Source organism: Morus notabilis, unplaced genomic scaffold (genome assembly GCF_000414095.1).
Source record: "Morus notabilis unplaced genomic scaffold, ASM41409v2 Scaffold594, whole genome shotgun sequence".
NCBI lineage: Eukaryota > Viridiplantae > Streptophyta > Magnoliopsida > Rosales > Moraceae > Morus > Morus notabilis.
In genome coordinates this window covers 489081-510239 of record NW_010359491.1, presented here as the reverse complement: position 1 = coordinate 510239, position 21159 = coordinate 489081, and the positions used below count along the sequence as shown (strand labels likewise).

The following is a 21159-nucleotide window of genomic DNA, read 5'->3' as shown; positions in this document are numbered from 1 at the left end:
GTGTGCCCAAGATTTCTTAAGGGCCTACTCGGAGTAAGGTAAGGGTCTAAACAGGATGGCGTTTAAAGATTCTTTTAATTTACAAAATGACTTCAAACTAACCTCCTGCTTGATTGCGTGGGATACCTGGCGTAAAAAGACTTCTTAAGTTGTATCTTTAGATTGTTCATTCTCTTAGTTTTATGCATGATTTGAGTTACTATATTAAAGAGATCTATATATTTATATATTGAAAATAAAAACACAGATCTTTATATTCCTTCATTAGATGGCTATTTTACAACTCATTAACTGACATGGGATGAGTAAGCGCTCAATGGTAGATTAAGCGAAAGCAAGAATGGTGCTTGCTCATTTTAAAAACCTAAGGGCATATTCATTTGCCCCAACTTACTCAAGAAAGGCCCACTTGAGTAAGGAAATTGGCCCAAGTTCACGTTCGGTGTTTGAGAACTTGAATTCTAACTCGGAAATGAATTCGAGTTACAACCCATTTCTGAGTTGCACTCTCCCCTGCGATTCAAGTTACTTCTCTACACTTCTACAGTGCATATTCTGAGATCTGCTTCTTCCTACACTGCCGTTTCACGTGGTTCTCCTGTAACCGATATTCTCCGAAATTCTTCTCGCTTATCGTTCGACCAACAGTCACGATCTACTCCTTCAACGTTATACCATCGATTTATGAGAGCTGTGCGTTGTTGAATCACTATTTCCCCCAATCTCAGATTTCAACCCTAGCCCACCATTTCGGTTCCCATCTGCATCTTTTGTGTCCCCCTTCCCCCACCATTGTCATCGTTCTTGTTTCCCCTTCAAAATGGGGAAATTTGTGGGGACTCCGTTGGTTCGGCGACTTCAGTGGGTGAACATCGTACTTCGATGTAGAGTCAACAGTGTGCGCCGTAAAGCTCTCCAGCCGAGACGTCAAACCTACTTCCCCTACCTCTGTCGTCACCGGTACCTCAGACTTGCTAACCCTTCCTCGCGTTTGGGGAATCTCTAAGGGAATCTAATCTCCTCCTCCATAGGCTCCAATTCGGTAAGTATTTTTCAACTACTTATGTTCAGTTTATGGGAAAAACTCATTTCAGTTTTAGATGATTTTTCGGTCTCTAGTTTGCATTCCGAGCAAACATTTTGGTGAATTCATTATGTTCTCTTAAAACAAACATTGCCATTTCTGGATTTTTTTTGGTGATTTTCAATCTTTATACTTCATCGGAGCACTAATTTTTACCCCTGTTTGTTCAGTTTCTGAAAAAAAAAAACAGAAACTGTTTCTGGATTTTTCAGTTTTTCTGCATTCGTAGAACTAGTATTTTGGTGAATTCACATGGTTTCTGGTGATTTTTCTGGTGAATTCTCAGCCTCTAGACACTCGGCTCACTTGATTTTGGAACCCCATTTTGTTCAGTTTGTGGAAAAAAAAAAAAAAAAACTAGACATTGATCTTCAACCACCCAATAAGGGGGAGGCCTTAAGGAGGACTGGCAAAGTTAGCAAAAATAGAAGACACTTCTCTTTTGATGTCAAATAGAACTTACCCCCAACTTGAGTGCACAGTTCGACATCACAATAAGAGACAGCTTTAACACAGCCTTGTGCCTTTTGCAAGATAATATCAAAAGAAAGTATAGAAGGAAGGAAGGTAGGAAAGCTCTAAGTTCTTGACAGAGCCTTAATGGAAAGAACTATAAGGGGTGGGAATAGCTTTTTTCCCGTGATTGAGGAAGTGGAAAGAGCTAGAGAGTTTTCTCTAGAACTCTGTCTTGGGTGAGAGTTCTTGTAGTAAATGTTTAGCTGCTCAATTAATCATGGTTATGAAAAATGACAAACCGTATTAGTAGTTATTGTTAAGGAAAAAAAAAGTGACTAATATGATCAAGTGCCTGAATGAAGGTGGTGAAATGTGCATTGAGTAGCGAAATGGACGATTTCGCTATCATGAGCTATTCCATATTTCTTTCTCATGGCATGCTGTCAAGACCAATTGTCTATAAACAGACTTCATCGGATCACTAGTATAGAAACGGTTTCTATAATTGCATTCTTAGAACTAGTATTTTGGTAAAAGTTATTGGTAGTTTGTCGGAAAAAAATGTATATGGTTTCTAGTGATTTTTTTGGTGATTTCAGCCTTTAGACACTCGGCTCACTAGTATTTAGGAACCATTTTTTGTTCGGTTTTTGGAAAAAAACCAGACACTGTTTTTGGTGACTCATGCCCCCATTTGCATGGTCGTATGATTTTGTACTTTGTTCTGTTGTAGTTTTGGGAACCATTTGAAGAGGGACGGAAGTGTCTTTTAGAAGAAACCTTTTTAAATCAACTTAAAAGATGGATGAATCAAATTAATCCCTTCGACCCTCTACTATAGTTGTTTAAGTGAGACTTTTGCCATGTGGTCTTTGAACGCCACTTTGCTATACAGGTGTCTAGCACATGTGTATTTTGCTTTGCTTTTACAATCATCAATGGAAAATAAAGTTATATAACTTAGTGAAAAGAAAAAAAAAAAAAGGCAAAGAATAGCTTTCCATTATTGTATTTAGAGGATCTTAAGGATCAACGCAATACACACACACAATATATTAGAGGGGGCGTTGGTCTCTATTCATGAATAATCCAGCATTATTTAGCATAATTGTTTAGCTATACAAACCATTGATGAACATAAAACATGAATCAAACTTTAATGAAAAACCACGAAAAGCAAAAAAGACTCCAAACGAATGACGGGCATGTTCTGTTGTAGGTTGTACTTTGTATTGATATGATTATTGATTATCAATCACTGTGCATTTACTCATTGATACCTGCCGTGTTTTTATATTGCTCATGTGTCTATTTGGAACCCCTGTTGTGCAGTTTCTGGAAAAAAACCCGAAACTGTTTCTGGTTTTTTCAGTTTCTAGATTGCATTTCACCATGGCTATGACGATGTAATTGTATTTAATGACCTAGTTCATTATGTCGAGTGATATTCAATGGTTGGTTAATATTTGGTTGCCGGTTGATCCCATTAGTCTTAGTTGGTATGGTTGATTTAATTCACTTTGAATGCCTTGCTTGAGCATTCTGCTGACGTTAGCTAATACTTTGGTAGCATATTGGTTGCCGATTTATGCATAACCTTATGGCATAATGTTCGTTTGCTTCAGGTTTAAAGTGTATTGCCAACCTACCACTAAGATTAATTGAACATAAACCTTGGTAGCCTAATTGCCCTAGCCTAGGATAATGCTCCATAATAGGACGATGAGGGCCATTACACAAATCTGAGCCTCCTTCCAACATCCGAGCTCATTAAATGAATTTTGTATGCTATGTACATACATATTGCTGCCATATCGGGATTGTCAATACTTAGATGGCTGCGAGAAGGAGAGATAGAGATGTAAATTGGAGCCCAGAAGCTGAAGAGCAACTGCTTAGACGTCTAGGTGAGTTCAATTTATTGAACTCCGCCGGTACCACTCCGAACCGAGAGAAATTCACACAATGGACAACGGAGCTAAGTCACCATTTCAGCGTCCCACTTGGTTGGGATAAAGTTAAACAAAAAACTGCTAGGTTGAAAAAAACGTTCGAAGCAGAGTTCCTACTTCGGACTGCTACTGGCATTGGTTGGGATCCAATTGAGAAGCAACCAACGTGCACCGATCAATATTGGCAACAATTTGTCACTATAAGTTCATCGTTTCTTTTCTTTAATTGTTTTACGCCTTGCTGTCTTACTTTGTCATTGAGGAAAGGGGATTTTCCATATTGTTTGCATTGTCATTATTACTGTATATGCAGAGCCATCCGGAGGTCGAAAGGGCTAGAAGGAAGCCGTTACCGGATTATGATTTGTATTTCTGTGCATTTGTGAATTCACGTGCAACCGGCGTAAATGAGTACGGCCAAGATGAAACCCCTATAACTCCCCCACATCCCCCAGAGCTAATCTCAGGTAGCCCAATTGACATTGATGGCGGGTCCCAACGCTACAATGATACGGGCGATACTTCATATACAGAAATGAGGCATGGTGTAAGCGCTGGTGGTCGAACCCCACATGTTGCGTCACAGTCCCGTTTAAATAATAAATGGTCAGCAAGAAACAGTCAGACACGCGTGCCAAACTTCATGGAGCGTGTAGTGGATCGCCTTGTATCATCTATTGAGGACCACGGTTGTAAGCGTGGTAAAAGTTCTGCCACCCCTCAGTCGGTTGAGAAGGAGACATTCCAGGACAAGTGCATTGATTTCCTTGGAGAGTTGGACATACCTCAGGATCAATATCTTTTCATGTTCAACTATTTGAATGCTCATGCTACACTGCATCGGCCGTTTTTGCGAATGAAGGAGCATCATCGCTTGGCTTGGATCCAACAGACCATGGAGCAACATGCAAATCAGCAAGTGCCGCCTCCACCGCCAACCTTTACGCCTGGATCACAGTATCCCTTTCAGTCTAGCCATCTAATGAACTAGCATTTCTCACACACCTTCCATTCGAGCACCAACACCTTCCAACCGAGCACTAGCAATTTTCAACCATACATGCCACCAAACTTTCTACCATATTCCGGCCGAGATGGAAGAGATAGCGGTTGACGTCCATTATTGCTATTTTTTTTATTTCATTCCTTGCACTCTATGATTCTGAGACATTATTAATACTTGAGTTAGTTTTAGATGCATATTAACATTTGGTCCAATTTTGGGTTATTTGAGGACCACGGGTATTTAGTATGTTTTTAAACATTGTTGGCCTTGTTGTACTTTATTTGCGAACTACGGACATTTATTGTTATTATTTAATGAGTATTTATTATTGACGACATCTAGTAGATGACTAATATTACTTGAACAGGTGATGATCAAATGCTTTATTTTTGCATACTTCTTAAACCCCTAAACTTGTATGTTATTGGTTAGAAACTTTGACAGGTATGGCTCACCATAGGGCCGGCAGCCCAATGGACTATGACGCATCAGACGACGATAGTGATGATCACTATTTCAGGCGTGTTGTCGCAGCTGCCACTTTGTTATGCGTCGGATTTGTGTATAGAGAACCATCACGCCGAAGGCACATTTCTGGTTAGGGAGGTAGGATTAGAGTGGACTACTATCTTAATGGGAGTCCAAAAGTGATTTATGATAAAGTTCGCATGAGTAGTGAGGCTTTTAGACGCCTATCTTCTATCCTTGAGAAAAGGGGATTACTGCAACCGACAGTCAACCTTAATGTTGACGAGCAAGTGTGTATAGAGAACCATCACGCCGAAGGCACATTTCTGGTTAGGGAGGTAGGATTAGAGTGGACTACTATCTTAATGGGAGTCCAAAAGTGATTTATGATAAAGTTCGCATGAGTAGTGAGGCTTTTAGACGCCTATCTTCTATCCTTGAGAAAAGGGGATTACTGCAACCGACAGTCAACCTTAATGTTGACGAGCAAGTGTTCATATTCCTTACAATACTGTGTCAAAACCAAACTAATAGGGAAGCGCAGGACCATTGGCAGCGCTCGGGCTCCACGGTATCGGAGTATTTCTCAAAAGTACTTGAAGCGGTTTGCCAATTAAAAGTAGACTTCATACGGCATCCAGATTTTACTGCCGTCAATCCTCACATAATTGCAGGTGGGAACAAGTATTCGCCGTGGTTCGATGTAAGTTACGAACTTATACATAAATTTTTTTCTCTACTTCATAATTTTAGTTATTTTTTATCTCACAATGAGTTTAACTATATCATTGCATAACAACGTATGTAAGTTTGTTAATTTGAAAAATTGTGTTGGAGCACTATTTGTGATTTTAATTTCAAATATTCCTAAATTTAGAGGATTTAATTTTAATTAGATTTATTTTATTTTTCAGGTTTTTGAAGAAAACAATTGGATTTGGGCTAGTTTACCAAACAAAACTCAAAAGTTGAGCCTAAGAAAAGCCCAAATCGGCCCAAAGCCCATCAGCCCATCGTCCAGCCGAGCCGAGTCGAGAAGCCGCGAACCCATCCCAGCCGCCACGTGTCGTCCTTTGCCGCGCCGCAGGTCCGTGGGACCCAGCTGTCCCCGCGGATACGCGCGCTTGGCGCGCACGCCGTTCCCTCCGCGCGAGTTCTCCTCACGGGCGCGTCAGGCGCGCTTCCTCTTTCTTCCGCGTGGGTCCCGCGTTCCAACGCCCCTCTAGCCAGATCTCGCCACGCGTCCAGTGGGGTCCAGCTGCTCCCCCGCATACGCGCGTTTTGCGCGCACGTTCCTTCTCCGCGCGAGTTCCTCTCCCGCGCGTGTCAAGCATTTCTCCGCGTGGCCCAGTTGTGCAACACTTCTTCTCCCGCGCGTGAATCGTCTGGCGACACGTGTCCCACTCTTCAGAAACGTGATGGTTTTTCTCCTCCGATTAAGCCTTGTAACTTCTTAATTAGGATCCGATTTTTAGCTTTTTAGCATTCTCAAAACTCTATAAATAGGGTCATTGTCAAGGTGATTAAGGGTTGATTTTTTAGAGCTTAAATTCTCACATATTTTCTCTTATTTTCTTGTTCTTATTCTCATACTTTCTTTTTAGAATTTTATGGGAATTATGTGCAAGTTAGGCTAGAGTATTTAGGTGAGGCTAGAGATGATCTTATATGTGTAGTGAACTTATTTGAATTTTTGATTCTTCAATGGTTTGTAAGTTTTATACATTTGAGTAAATAATTTTCTTTTATCATATTTCTTCCTCTTATCAATATATTTTATTGTCAACTTTCATATAAATCTAGTCAAGCTCTTTTTATGTGATTGTTGCATTATATTATATATTGATAGGTATTGTTTTATGAGTAGTCTTTTACTGCATTATTGCCAACGGTATATTGTCGCTCTTAGATTTCTCATAAGATAATTTTTCCTAATTCTAAACGTTAGAATTTTATTTACTCGAATACATTTTTAATTCATATGTTCTTTAAAAAATTTATTTTCCGATTGTTTGTTTGGGATGTGAAACTTTCAATTGAGTCAATTTATGAATCAAAATCCAAATAGGTGAACAAAGCATATGGAGGATTCTCAAAGCCTTACCACTTTTATTTATTGAATTTTCTCCATTTTAAATTGTTCAAAAAATCATCAAAAACACTCATTCATTTTCTTTGGTTGATTGCTTACTTTCCTAACGCTTTTTATTTGTTAATCATTTATTGTTCAATTTAACACTTCCTCGTGGGATCGACCGTTCAAATTGTACTACAATTGACCGCTTGTTTTTGTACACGTTTGGGCGTAATCACATAACAACGTATGTAAGTTTGGTAATTTGAAGGATTGTGTTGGAGCACTAGATGGTACGCACATTCCATGTGTGCCTCCCCGTGAAACGGCCGAACTTTACAGAAATAGAAAGGGATATTTCTCGCTTAATGTGCTTGCAGTTTGCTCATTTGATATGAGATTTACGTACATGCTATCTGGCTGGGAGGGTTCAGCACATGATGTGAGAGTACTTGCGTCCGCGTTAGATCACCCGCGGAAACGATTTCCGATTCCGCGACCAGGTAAGTGGGAAAAACGCCTATATGTACATCTACACGTAATTCAGAAACTGCATCTAGATTATAAGTGTTGATTGTGATTACTTAAATACATGTAGGAAAATTCTACCTCGTCGACTCAGGCTACGCAAACAACGGATGTTTCAAGGCACCATATCGGGGAACAACATACCATTTGCAAGAGTATAGGAATCGACGGGGTAGAGGCTTCCGCAGTGGACGTGAATTGTTCAACTACACGCACTCCTCCCTGCGTAATGTAATCGAAAGAACATTTGGTGTATGGAATGCCATATTTCGTATTTTGAAAACCATTAACCGTTACCCCATTGAAAAGCAAGTTAAGGTTCCGGTTGCATGTGCTATAATTCATAATTTTATCCATATGTACCGTAATGGAGATAGACTATTAGATCAGTACTCACAGGATGGCGTTCCGGTTGCTGACATTGATCTACAGAATGTTGAAGAGGATATCAATGACAATAACAACCACGAAGGACAACCATTGAATAATGAACCGGAACTGGAGATGAATGCGTTAAGGGATGCAAGAGCGCATACAATGTGTGCAGTGTACCGTAATCGTCGTACGGGCTAATAATAGTGTATGGAGAATTGCGATATTAATTATGTATATATTTGTGACTATTTGTGAGACCATTTATAATGGAAACTCATCTTCTAGTAATTTTTTATATGGTATTTTAATTTATTAAATGAAGAAAATGACTACGTTGTTTTTAAATTTATTACTACTTATAGATGATTCAGTTTTATTTGTTCAAATTAAATTACATAAAATCAATTAAATGAAAGAAAAAAAAATTTCAGGATACTATTCACAACTCAAGAATTAGTTGAAACAAACACAAACTCAAGTAAATTCTAATATCAAATTATAACTCAAGTTTACACAACCAAACACAAACTCAAGTTATAACTACAACTTAAGTTATAACTCAAACTCAACTTAAAATCTACACTCAAGTTACATAACTCAAAAACGCCAAAAGAACAGGCCCTAAAGATTCCTTTGCAAGGTTCGTCCACAAAGGGTGAGTAAGGCCTAAAGATCAAGCCGAAATGTGAATATTCATGTACTACTTAATTCATCTCAAGGGATGGAGGTTAGGTTGGCCGAAAAGTGCTTGAAGTGGAGAGGTTTTACATTTTCTTCATTATATTTTGTCCTAATAATGAGATTCTTATTAAGTGAAGCTTAAATAAAATATCGCAATAATTTGAGTTATTAACACTGTTAGTCCTACAACCACGCTAATGGGAACTTTTTTTTTTCCAAAAAAAAAAAAAAAAAAAAAAGAACCCTCAGTTAACACTATGAAAACACTGCAGAAAACATGGCCCTCAAATTCTTAAAATATGGCAATTACAACTCTTCTTATCCACTTCTCATCAAGTTTATAGAATAAATGATTATGCGCAATTCATGTGATCTAATGTAGGAGGGTATTACAATAAAATAATAAAAGTTTATACATTTCAACAAAAATTAAATTAAAAAGAATGCTAAAAACAAAAAAGAAATCATCTGTAAAAAAAAATAAAAAATAAAATCAGCAATCAAATTAGATACACAAACATATCTACAAATCAGAAATTCAAACTACAACTAAGATCATATCTCCACTTCAACAACACAAACACATCTAGGCAACACAATACATAAGCATCTAAGGTTTTGGAGAAAGGCAAAGTAAAGAGCAGACCGGAAAAAATGATAAAAAGTAATCCAGGCTTGCAGAGGGGTACTTGCAATGGGGGTTGCTCGCAGTAGAAGGCTCTGTGCAGATGGAAACATGGCTTCTCTTGGTGGGACAGTCACGAGGAAGATCTAGGCTTGCAACGATACAAATTCGACGAGAATGGAGGTGGGAGCTACGGGGCTGGCTTATAGCATGGGGTCTGACAAAGTTCAACCCCACCAATCCCGACGCCAACCCTCGGGACTTGACGGCCAAGATCCTCCATCATCCTCTCCTCTGTTGGCCAGATCTACTAATTCTTTTTTCAAGCTCCAGCTCATCGAAACACCGGCTAGATCTACTAACTCCGCCCAAGCATCGCTACAAATCCACAAACTCTTGACACTTCACCCCACCACCCCATCAGGCCCATACCTCTGGTATTTCTTCATGCGACAAAGGTTTCTTACATGGAGATGAAATCAAGATGGTGGGTTATTTTGGTCGGTAAAGGTACTATGTTTTCCTGTTTGACTCACAAGCAGAGATTGCTGCCGGTTCATTAGGGCTTGGCTTTTCAATTTTTTTTTTGTTTTTTTCATAGAGATCTTTATGTAAAAAGGAGTACAATTGATTACTACATGTCATGAAACCACAAACGGAAAAACTTTTGACGAAAAGATATGCCTCACGTTTGAATTTTCAGTTTTCATCGGTTTAAAATTTTTAAAAAATATTAAAATATTTAAAAAAAATATAACATCTCAACTCAAATTAAAAACTCACACAAAACAAACAAATTAAAAACTCACACAAAACAAACAAGACTTAAAAACCTTTTTGTTTCATATTATTTAAAACTTAAATTATTAATTATACTACAAAATTTTCCTCTCAAAAAATTTAAATTTTATACATCAGAATCAGAATTAAAAATTATGAATTGTCAACATTTTTTTAAGTAGGAGGAAAGTTTAGCCAAACTAAATTAACTAAAAGAAATATGGGGACCAAGCCCTGATGGTTCTAATAACTCGATTATTTAAGCTATAAAAAAGGGAAAAAAAATCAAAAAACACAAATGGCAAAAAAACTAATCTGAACAGCAACAGCATAGTAACATTATTCCAAAAAAAAAAAAAAAAAACGACTATCATGCCAACATGACTGATCAGTTTGAGTTAGAAACCGAAGCCCTGCCGAAACCTACAAATTTTTGTAAAATCACTCTTACTCGGCAACGTATTCTAGCACAAACAAGCAAAAGCTCGACTCATTTCAGTTTTAACTCTACGGTACAAGCTCTGCCAGTAAAAGCTTTTAGACAAGGAAGAATTGAAGGCCTAGCGTTGACAACCAAACAAGAAAGATTTTTTTTTTCCGGCTTAAATAAAACAAAAGGCTTGAAAACCATTAATGTTCAATATTTAATAGACAATCCATGTACAAGCAACCGTCAATATCCAGTTAATAAACTTAAAACGGATACGAACATGGTTAAGGTGCTTGCTTTCTAAAAGCTACCCTTTCCAAAAGCATAGATAAAATCTACAAATAGGAAGGAGAAAACTAAAGATAACAAAAATCCAAAGGCAAACCAAGCACTCTGAAGAGCAGGGGCGGGCTTCCATGAAAGAAGGCGGTGCATGCGAGTAAGAAAGGGACCTACGTAACAGAGAGATAAAGGTTGAGCATCACAAGCTACAAAACCGAGTTGTTTTTACCAAAATGTCAGGCATCCAGATCCTCTCTCTAAGCCCTCTTCTTGCCCTTCAGCGGACCTTTTGGGATCTTACTCAAAACCTTCTCATCAAAAACTGTATATTGCTTTTTCAACTCGATCAGCGCCTTCTCCGCGAGCGGATCAATCTTATCTTCATACTTCTCATATAGAACAGGCACTGTGTGCAGTAACACCACAGCTGTTTCCCATTGCAGAAGAGCAAAAATTTAGTATGATACCAAATGAAATAGTAAATAGTATGCATCTTTGAAATTGAGTTGTGAGTTTTGGATCATACATATGTAGAACAAAGTCAGGAAGTTGGCCCAGCTCCCAACGATTGATAGGACCCACAAGCCAGCAATGACCTGTTCAATCCGAAACAAGGTTATCAAACTGAACTTGGGAAAAGTAGAAAACCACCAAAGCATAAGTCTAGCAGCAATTTAATGAAATTCTCAATCATTCAAAAAGACAACGAAGTCTGAGCCTGTTAAGATAAAGTATCTTTTACAAGAAGTTGATAGAGACGAACAGCACATACAATAAGAAACTTCTTTAAGTCTCTGCCAGATGCAATAGAACGCAAGGCTGCAAAACCCTGGTTGATTTCGATAGTAAGTGCAGAAACAACTTGAAGAAATGGATCTTCTGGAATGTGAACTTCAGGAATGCGAGGTGGGCTCCTATAATACAATACGAATTAGGCAATTGCAAAAAATAAAATAAAAATAAAAATAAAAAGGTGTGTGAGAGAGAGAGAGCGAGAAAGAAGAAAGTATGGGCATTGGACCACAGAATGAAATTACAATAATATCTTACTTGTGGATGAAAGTATGGGCATTGGACCATAGGAACAAGATTGCAAGAGAAACAATCAAAGTGTAACAGACAAGAGTAAGTAGGTGGTATTCAAGTAATTCAAAAAAGACCCAAGCTCCAGTTACTCCACCAAGAAAACTTGCTGAAATCTTCTTGTTTCTCCACAAAAGCACATCAGCGGCTGCACCAAGCAAGTACCAAAATTGAGAAAACTTTAACAGGGATACAATTATATTAATACCAACAAAATCTGGCTCAAAACAACGAGAAAACTAATGTGTCCTTCTTCTAACTGCATTATTTGAGTCCTAATCCTTAATGCACACAGAAAACTCTATTGCATGTATACCCCTCATTAACCGGAGTTTTCAACAGGAATAATAACAAACAATGTTCAAATGTTCAATAATTAAGAGGAAATAATTCAGTATAAGATTCTAAAATTTATGGACTAAAACTATGAATGAAAACGTTTGTACGTTCTAATTTATAACTTTTCAAATTAAAAATAATGAGAAACAATATTTTCAATAAAATACATCGATGAAACAATGGAGGGCAACTTTATTGCGCTATTCTTTTCAAATGAAAATACGATATAATAACACAATATCCGCATATTCATTTGCTTGATTTACTTGTGAATGAATAAACTTTACGATAAAGAGCATACTAAGTTTCCACTTTTTCTCATAATCCAAACAAAAGTCTGATTATTCTAAAATGATTAAAGCTGATATTCTTCTGTTAGAATCCACTAGTTAATCCCACATAATAGAACAAATAAATCACGAAGGAAAAACATCAGTACGTTAAGCTCCTGAAACCAAAAAAAAAAAATGACATCATTCTCATTTTTTATTTAATTAAATCTTCACGAGAAACAGTAAATTCCTCAATTAACATCATATACGCATTTTCATTTCCTTAAATCTACTTGCGCGGCAATAAATTCCTCAATTAACATCCTATTTAATTTTCTCCTTTTTTCTAAGCATCCAAACATAGTTAAGCCCTCCAAACCAAAAATCTAATAACCTTAAAATCAAAACAGTTAATAATCCAACATTAACATCCAGAAACAATCCACATACACAAAAATACAAAACACGAATAAAATCCACACGAAAAGCCTGTAAATCCTTACGCTTTCCACCGCCGAGAACCTGGTGAACCGGTTTTTCTCTACCGAACAGCCTGAAAATCTTGGCCTTCACAGACGACGGCGACTCGGGCTTCACGGCTTCCGATTCCGATTCCGATTCCGACGACGACGAAGACGAATCATCACCGTGGATCTTCTCAATCACCGAATCCACCGTCGATTTCGCGTTCTCCGACGGCTCCGCCATGATTTCTCCGATCCGATCCACAGAATCACAGAATCACAGAATTTGCGCGAAAATGAAGAATAGTTTGTAGGGTTTTCGGGGCTGAGGCCCCTTTGGGGCGTATATAAAAGGTGCGAAGAGCGAGATTAGATCCGGACCGTTGATCTTGTCCATTAAGTCCGAAGCTAAGGTCAGACTCTGAAGCAGTTACTCGAAATTTGGTTCGGAGACGGCGTTAGGAGTTAACGTCTGATTGGTGATCGCACGTGGAGGAGAGAGAGAGTTGGGCGGTGGAGATTGGGGAAAGTCACCGACCTGTTTGAAAGGCGAGGGGACAAGTGGCGTCAGCTTGTTAAAAAGTCGGGGCAGGCCTGACGGTGAACTGACGGACAGGAAAATGCTGTTTATTTATTTTATTTTCTTTATTTTGGCGTGGTTTATGGGGTCCACAGGTAAGTGGGCTTCACGTCAGGGTTTATGGGTGAAATTTTTATTTGGTGGGACGCTTACTACGGTAGCTATGATGAGGACGTTCCTCAGGGTAAGACCGTAAGTAAGAGAATTTATATTAGTGCTGCTTTGGTTGGAGAGTTCTCATGCGATTTGAACCCAAAAAGCATGACCGTTTGTTTTAAGAATTCTATTTGATTTAAAATTAAAATTTTTAGTTTTATTATAATATATTTTTTTATAAAAAATTTAAATTTTAAAAATCAGAATCATGAATCATATAGTGTGTTTGTTTTTATTTTTAAAAGCGTTTTTCACGTTTTTCGAGAAATAAAAATGAAAACGCTTCACAGATTGTCGTTTGGTGACCCATTTTTTCAAAATCAAAACTAAGAACACCCTTTTCATTTTCTCTTTTTTCTTATGTCCCCCCCCCACACTGTCACGCCCCGAAGTAGGGGTCGGTGACATGGAGCTCGATTAGAGGTTAAACACATTAAAATAAAGGAAATCCCCAGCGAGCCCTACACTCAATTAAAATAAATTACAGGATCTATCCACATGATCTTTCATCATCATACATACATGACATGTAAATAAAACATTACATACATCAATCACAGTCTAGAAATCCAAATATCAGAGTTTACATAATTCTATAAATTCTTACATATATCCAAGAGGATGAACACAATCCTCACTTGATCGAATGGTAGTAAATAATCCAACTACTCCGCACCGCTCCTAGAGTCGCCTGGGAGGGGTTTAATATATACAAAACAATAAAAATGTGAGCGAAAGGCCCAGTAGGATATAATTTGAAATAACTTTATAAATAAATGAATAAATAAATAAGCGAGTAAATAAGTAAGGGTCTGTTTGGTATAAGGATTGAAATCAGGGTGATTTGAGTCTTTAGATTCAGAATCATAATTCATGATTTGAATCATGATTCATGATGATTCGAACCTTTGTTTGGATGTGTGCAAGTATGATTCTGATTCTAACATGAATCATGATTCGAACTAGTGTTTGGTTGTATTGTTTTATGATTTTGAACCATTACAAAAATAATAACCACATTTTGACCCTAAAAATTACGTTACGTGTAATTTTAAAAAATATAATTTGGTATATAAGTAAGAAAATGAAATATTAGAGACAAATAAATGCAAACACACGAAATATTAAGAACGTCAAAAACTTTTGTTTACAATAATGAATACATGAATACACAAATAAATGCAAACACACGAACTTTTGTAAACAAATCCCAACCCATGGCAGCTATCAGAGGCTGAAGTCGGGGAAACATTCAAGAACGTGTTTTCCAGACACACGAGCATAATGGTACATGTCTCTTGTAAATATATATATATATATATATATATGTAATACCTAACGTGTTTATAACATACCTAGCTCAGCAAAATCTATGAAGTTCACAAATGGGATATAGCCATCAAATAACAATTTGCACTCCATCCAGGCATAGGCAATTAAAAAGCTAACAAAGCACAAAATTGGACATGGAAACACCATGAATGCCACCTAAGAGGCCACCAATGAATGACCTACCATTTCAAATTTTACATAAACAGGAGCTATTATAAGTTATAATTGCCTTCTTATCAATCATACCTAAAGCAAACTAAAACGGCACGGGCCTAGTGCAAATTAGCACTACAAATGGACAAGTTGCATCAATATCCGGCATTTTCTCGGGTTTCTAGTATCATCTCATGCTCTTCCTGGAATAAGGTAGACAATATTAAGAACATGTCAATTGAGATGACAAAAAAAAAAGAAAAAAAAACAAGAAAAAAGGTTTTGTATGCATGTTTACATACCGCTAAAGTCAAGACAAAGGAAGTTGCTTCAATGATCGATTTCTCGCTCCGTTCACACTTGTCTTCCACGGCTACCCTTGTATTCTACCCACATTTCATTTGCAAGGCGATCCCTAAAACGACCCATCTCTGTACGACTAACAGTACCTGCTGTTACAACTGGGCCTTCAGGGACATTGTCATCATCGTCATCGTCATCAAATTCATCTTCATTGTTTGGATCTATTTCACTTACAGGTACACCATCCCGGTCGTATTGACTTAGAAGTGGATCCCCCTCATTAACCATGTGGATGAAATTATATAGTATTGCACAGGCAACTGGAATTTTCACTTGTTTATCCATTGGATATGTATTATTAGGCTGCCTTAGGATAGGGAATCTAGCCTTCCAAACTCCAAATGTTCGCTCTATACAATTTCTCAATGATGAGTGTTTGTAGTTAAAAATATCCCTAGGTCCCCGAAATTCACCACTTCTCATTCTGTAATCTGGCAAATGGTAAGTCCGCCCTCTGTACGGAGCGAGAAATCGATCGTTGTTCGCATATGCTGCATCAACAAGATAGTATTTTCCTGTGTAGCATATCCAAATTAGGCTGCAAATTGAAGGTCATTAACAATAAATAGACATAAGGAGAAGTGGTAAGTGTAACCTGGTGGTATACGTTGGAACTTAGACCTAGGATTCTCAAGCGCATCTGTGAGCACTCGAGCATCGTGGGCTGAACCTTCCCAACCGGATAATATGTATGTGAACTTCATATCAAATGAACAGGCTGCCAATATGTTCTGTGAGTTCACACCCTTTTATTTCGATAAGCCGCTGGGTTAGGAACACCAATTGGTGTGCAAGGTACATGAGTACCGTCAAGTGCGCGTACATAGTCCTGACCATTTCAAACAAAAGTTATAAACATAATTATCCATGTATGAGAATATCAATGATATGTAGTTAAAAATAATACGATAAAGAGCAACACAACTTAAGTCGAACCATGTACCATATCTATGACGGTTGGCACGTAGAAATTTAGGCACTTTGTCATAATTTGGGGGCTTAATGAATTCTTCTTCTAATTCACAAATAGCATCTAAAACTTCTGTAAACCTACGTGATATTGTCTCCCCTGAATGTTGCCATGCGTCTTGTGCTTCACGATTACTTTGGCTTTGTGAAATGATTGTTAAGAACACAAATAATTGTTCAGGTACGCTCATGTTATATGAGGGTCGTAGCAACCCTTTATCAGTTAGCATTTCACATAGTATCATAAAATCACGTGGTCCCATACGCACTTTGTTGAACATTGCATTCTCATTGCTGTTTGCTAACAGCTCATTTACCTTGTCTATGCCCCTTAATGCCGAATTGTGCATTAGCCTTCATACAATGTAAGTAGCCAAATAAGCGGTTGCAGTTGTGGCAACGCCTATTGCGGCCTTAAACCTCTGTCGACGCCTTGAAGAGGCCGTTCTATCGCGTTCCTCATTTTTGGACTGCATCCTGTTGGTTCAAAATTTAACACATAGCAACAACATTGTCATTAAATAAAAACCCTCATAGTGACAATATCATCATGGGCATGGTTTCACTCTTGTTCAATGTCTAGAATGAATGTTAATAGAGGTGAGCAGCTGATAGCATTTCATATATAAGCAATTAGAAATAAAAGGCCAAGGTAGAAGCATAATGAACAACGCCTGAAACAGAAAAAAATACATAACCAGATAAAGCAAAGCAACAACAGCCCTCATTTTCCAACCCACATCTGCGGTTTCACTCCATTTCCAGAGCATTAGCAGCCCCCATTTTCCAAATAGCATCTGCCGTGTGCTCCAAACTCATAGCAACAGCAGCCCCTGCAGCAGGCCATAACCCCCCCTGTCGTGTGCTCCAAATTCAGAGCAACAGCAGCCCCTGCTGCAGGCCATAATAGGCATCTCATCATCATCACTGTTTTGGGAAGGAGCATTCTGGTGAGGTTGTGGTTGTTCATCCCCAGCAGCAACATCATCCGTCGGCTCCACATGGGCAACATGGTGATATGCGGCTGAACTAGACGCCATAACTCTTGAAGGAAAATAGCCGCCAAGTACGTCTCATTAAGCTTCCAACCATGTGTGAACAATGTTTTCACTTCACGATGTCTCTAATAAAATTAGAATGAAATTGGTAAGTTTGTTATACTTAGCTACGAACGTGTAACCTCCTAGTATTATCACTAATGGAGGAGCAATGAATCACACATATTACCTTGCAAAGAGATGTCCGTAGTTCCTCCGAGCATGTAAAAGTTTTACTGATAGGATCCCACCCTACTCCAGTATGGTCTTACAACGTTTTATACGTTGAGTAAAGGTTGCCAAGTCGGCGGTGTTTCTCCCTCAAACGTTCACCGTCGGGTACATATCCATCGAAAAAGGTGGCCATCCAAGCAGCCCATTGGTTATAGTCACGATTCCCTGGTAGCTTCCCGTGGTTTATGTCATTGTATTCGTATAGTCGCTCAAGTAGAAACTCCTTTGCTGCAGGACTCCAATACAACGGCCTCTCATCTGGATTTTTCTTAGGCATCTACATACGCATAGGACAGGCAAGAGGAGTCCAATGCATGCATAAACAAGGCATGGTCTTACAACAACAATTTAAGATGCATAACCACCAACAAAACACACCCACGAACATGGAAGACACAAATAATTTTTATTTTCTTGGTGCACTACTAAACATATCTAGTCCAATGCTTGTGCATTCTATGGTTGTATGGCTTTTTCAGTCTGAAAGTTATTTACTTGTTGCACTACACTATTTTATTTCATTTTCTCGTGTACATAATGCCATGAAGGAAGAAAACCTCCTGAGGAGACTTAACAGAGAGGCTGAAGAAATGGCAGCAGTTGAGGCAAAATTAATTTTTCTGATGTCAAAAACTGGTTTCGGAAAAATTTTCACCCAACTCAGCCCACAGAGTCAATTCAGTGTATATTCTAGCTATATCAATTTCATTTAAAAACACACCTATCTATGCTATATTCTGCTGATTCACAGTCACAGAAAGGCCAAATTCGGTGCATATCATTTTCATGCATCTCACAAAAATGTAAGCAAAAAAAAAAAAAAACAGAAATGCTGCCATTCGAACTACCCACATTCCAGGTTTTCAGCTTTGCAGACAAATTGCATCTAAAGTGAGAATGGCATACATTTTCAGTGTTCGAGTCTGACGAAGAGATGAAGGACACCGCAGGCAGAGATCCAAACACGGATGTAGGACTTTTGTAAATTTCCCGACTATTACCTCTTCGGCGAAGGCGATAAATGGCCTTACTTTGGTAGTATCGGTGAAATTGATACCGAATGTGGAGCTTCCGTCGATTGCTCACAATCAGCCCTTTACTTGAAGCATTTCTCATCAACTCGAGAAGAGGAGTCCGCCGTGGGTTTGGCTGGTTACCGGAGATGAGGAGCCCAACGGGAAGAGGAAAAAATTGCCGACAGAAAAGAGAGGAGAAAAGGAAAGGCTGGATACCTGTAAGCACACGCGAGTAAGGCTGGAGATTCTCTGGGCAAGAGGGGAGGCCTCCATGGGTTTGGCTGAGATGCGAAGAGGAGACCGACGGGAAAAAGAGAATTATCGAAAGAAAAGATAGGAGAAAATGCAAAGCCTGGAGACCTGCAAACCCACGTGAGAAAGGCTGGAGATTCTCTGCCCACGAGGGGAGTCCACTGTGGGTTTGCCTGAGATGCGAAGAAGAGAGCGACGGGGAGAGGAGAATTGCCGAAAGAAAAGAGAGGAGAAAATGCAAAGCCTGGACACCTGCAAACCCACGCGAGAAAGGCTGTGGATTTTCTGGCCAAGAGAGAAATGGTCAGTAGAGTGGGTGGGGGGCATTACTCGGGGAAGCAGAAGCACATGGAAATATTGTGTAAACACTGTGCTCTGATTTAGGAACACGCTAAATCAGAGCCAGTCCTGATTTTAAAATCCGGGTTCAAAGTGATCCAGAAAGTACATTTTGACCCAGAGTTAGATGGGTGATTTTGGGCCTCCAAACGTGGATTCTCCCACATGACTCAGAATCATGATCCAGAATACAACTTTCAAACGGGCCCTAAATAAAATATGGCATTCAGTCCCGACACAACAGCCGGAACCTCACATCATTTTTCTCAAAGGAAATATAATTGAAAATCACCGTATTACAGGCATGAGCAAGTAATTTATACTAAGATAAATTGCTTACACAACCACGTGCACAAGCCATATCACCCCCGGGGTTTCGGGTTCTGCCCTTAAGGATGCACTCTCCACATCCTATCTTGGCCATCAACCAGTTTACCGATTCACAAGATCTCTTATCTTAAGAAATCATTCATTAAACTTTATGAAATCGTTTATCAAAATCCCATGAACTACAACAAGTCGTGGGTCCCATGAACTACAACAAGTCATGGGTTCCATGAACTACAACAAGCCATGGTTTTCAAATATTTTTCTTTCGCAAACAATCCCCTTTTCTTTAAAACATTTGAAAGGCCAAAACTCTTTTAAAATCAGGCTCACAAGGAAAAGGGATAGAAATCCTACCTAGTAAATATCAAACCTGTGGCAACCGGTGCACTCTTCCGGCTTCCGCTTCCTTAAGCCACTCAATCTGAGTCCTCAGCTAATACTGATACAAGACATTCTTTAGGATTCAATTCTCATTCCTAAAGTAATTCAATCTCAATTATATCCTTTGATTCCTATTTGTGTGCCATAATTCAATTACCGATTTCACAAACCATTTCATGTTTCAAATCATCATTCCAAGGGTTTTCAATCTCAAAACATGGATTAAATATGCTAATCCATTCATTCTAGGTCCCCAAACAAAGCTAATGTGGGTTCTCCTCCAAATCAGGGGTCAAAACAGCATTTTCAAGCCAAACCCCGTGTACACCGGTTGACCGGTGACAGAGCAGTGCAACACCACCGGTCGACTGATGGTGTGCAATCCGGTCGACCGAACAGGTCGACTGGTTAGGCCAATGCAATCCGGTCGACCGCACAGGTCAACTGATGAAGAAAACCAGTGCGAGAAAACTCACAAAATCAGTTCAAAAACTTGTAAATCCAGTCCCAAATCACAATATCTCAAGGGACAACCACTAGATCCAGGTTCTAGGTACTAAATCAAGTTCAAAGAACCCAAGATCTCCAATTTCTACCATAGTTTTACTCAAAATCCATTTCGAACCAAAAATAAGTTTTTAAATCCAAAAATCAGAGATTCAAGAGAAGTTTTTCAGAAATCTTACCTCAAATCCTTCTCTTGGCGTTGAAAACTCCTTGAAATTTTCCTTTGGTTCAAATTCGGTTTGATTTGAGACAAAAATGGGAAAGAGAGTGAAAGTGAGAATGAGAGAGAGAGTGCACGAGAAGGACAAGGAAAAGGAAGAAAAGAAAAGAAAAGGAAAAAGCAAAAAGAAAAGGAAATGGACAGGTGTCACAAAATTAAAAAGGCAGCCCAGAAATGTGCCGATACACACACTCTTCTGGGTAAAAATGTAAATACTGAGAATATTTAAATACCTTGGAATTATTTAACTCTACACGTCAGAAACATTTATTAATTAATAACCAATTAATTAATTCAGATCAGGCACACTAATAAATTTTAATTAATCTCATTTAGTTCTTCAGGGTGTTACGCCCACACTCTTCTCCGACTGCGCCCCCCACACCCCACT

At 38.7% G+C, this 21159-nt stretch overlaps 4 protein-coding genes across 4 annotated transcripts; 2 read left to right on the top strand and 2 right to left on the bottom strand.

Moving 5' to 3' along the window:
* Positions 1-3374: 3374 nt before the first annotated feature.
* LOC112090911 lies at positions 3375-4483 on the top strand. The gene is made up of 2 exons (XM_024163248.1): positions 3375-3686; positions 3806-4483. The coding sequence occupies exons 1-2, from the start codon at positions 3375-3377 to the stop codon at positions 4481-4483; spliced, it is 990 nt and encodes a 329-aa protein (XP_024019016.1).
* A 461-nt stretch (positions 4484-4944) lies between these two features.
* Positions 4945-8141, top strand: LOC112090910 (putative nuclease HARBI1). Its single transcript, XM_024163247.1, has 4 exons — positions 4945-5084; positions 5501-5669; positions 7312-7543; positions 7639-8141. Exons 1-4 carry the CDS (start codon positions 4945-4947, stop codon positions 8139-8141), a joined length of 1044 nt encoding a protein of 347 aa, XP_024019015.1.
* Positions 8142-10595: 2454 nt separating this feature from the next.
* Positions 10596-13242, bottom strand: LOC21405285 (reticulon-like protein B1). The gene is made up of 5 exons (XM_010094574.2): positions 12939-13242; positions 11792-11972; positions 11514-11655; positions 11268-11337; positions 10596-11168 (listed from the first exon to the last, which is right to left on the bottom strand). The coding sequence occupies exons 1-5, from the start codon at positions 13141-13143 to the stop codon at positions 10999-11001; spliced, it is 768 nt and encodes a 255-aa protein (XP_010092876.1). The 5' UTR covers positions 13144-13242; the 3' UTR covers positions 10596-10998.
* Positions 13243-15474: 2232 nt separating this feature from the next.
* Positions 15475-16802, bottom strand: LOC112090909. Its single transcript, XM_024163246.1, has 3 exons — positions 16420-16802; positions 16229-16312; positions 15475-16021 (listed from the first exon to the last, which is right to left on the bottom strand). Exons 1-3 carry the CDS (start codon positions 16800-16802, stop codon positions 15475-15477), a joined length of 1014 nt encoding a protein of 337 aa, XP_024019014.1.
* Between the last annotated feature and the right edge of the window lie 4357 nt (positions 16803-21159).

Excerpts from the sequence above, each read along its gene's own strand:
- LOC21405285 (XM_010094574.2), bottom strand. The coding sequence starts at position 13,143 with ATGGCGGAGCCGTCGGAGAACGCGAAATCGACGGTGGATTCGGTGATT. Across the intron at positions 11,973-12,938 it reads GGTTCTCGGCGGTGGAAAGC|CCGCTGATGTGCTTTTGTGG; the intron begins GTAAGGATTTAC and ends TGCTTGGTGCAG. Across the intron at positions 11,656-11,791 it reads GCCCATACTTTCATCCACAA|GAGCCCACCTCGCATTCCTG; the intron begins GTAAGATATTAT and ends ATTGTATTATAG.
- LOC112090911 (XM_024163248.1), top strand. The coding sequence starts at position 3,375 with ATGGCTGCGAGAAGGAGAGATAGAGATGTAAATTGGAGCCCAGAAGCT. Across the intron at positions 3,687-3,805 it reads ATCAATATTGGCAACAATTT|AGCCATCCGGAGGTCGAAAG; the intron begins GTCACTATAAGT and ends CTGTATATGCAG.
- LOC112090909 (XM_024163246.1), bottom strand. The coding sequence starts at position 16,802 with ATGCACAATTCGGCATTAAGGGGCATAGACAAGGTAAATGAGCTGTTA. Across the intron at positions 16,313-16,419 it reads CGTCATAGATATGGTACATG|GACTATGTACGCGCACTTGA; the intron begins GTTCGACTTAAG and ends TGAAATGGTCAG. Across the intron at positions 16,022-16,228 it reads CGGCTTATCGAAATAAAAGG|CCTAATTTGGATATGCTACA; the intron begins GTGTGAACTCAC and ends TTCAATTTGCAG.
- LOC112090910 (XM_024163247.1), top strand. The coding sequence starts at position 4,945 with ATGGCTCACCATAGGGCCGGCAGCCCAATGGACTATGACGCATCAGAC. Across the intron at positions 5,085-5,500 it reads AGAGAACCATCACGCCGAAG|GGAAGCGCAGGACCATTGGC; the intron begins GCACATTTCTGG and ends CCAAACTAATAG. Across the intron at positions 7,544-7,638 it reads ATTTCCGATTCCGCGACCAG|GAAAATTCTACCTCGTCGAC; the intron begins GTAAGTGGGAAA and ends AAATACATGTAG.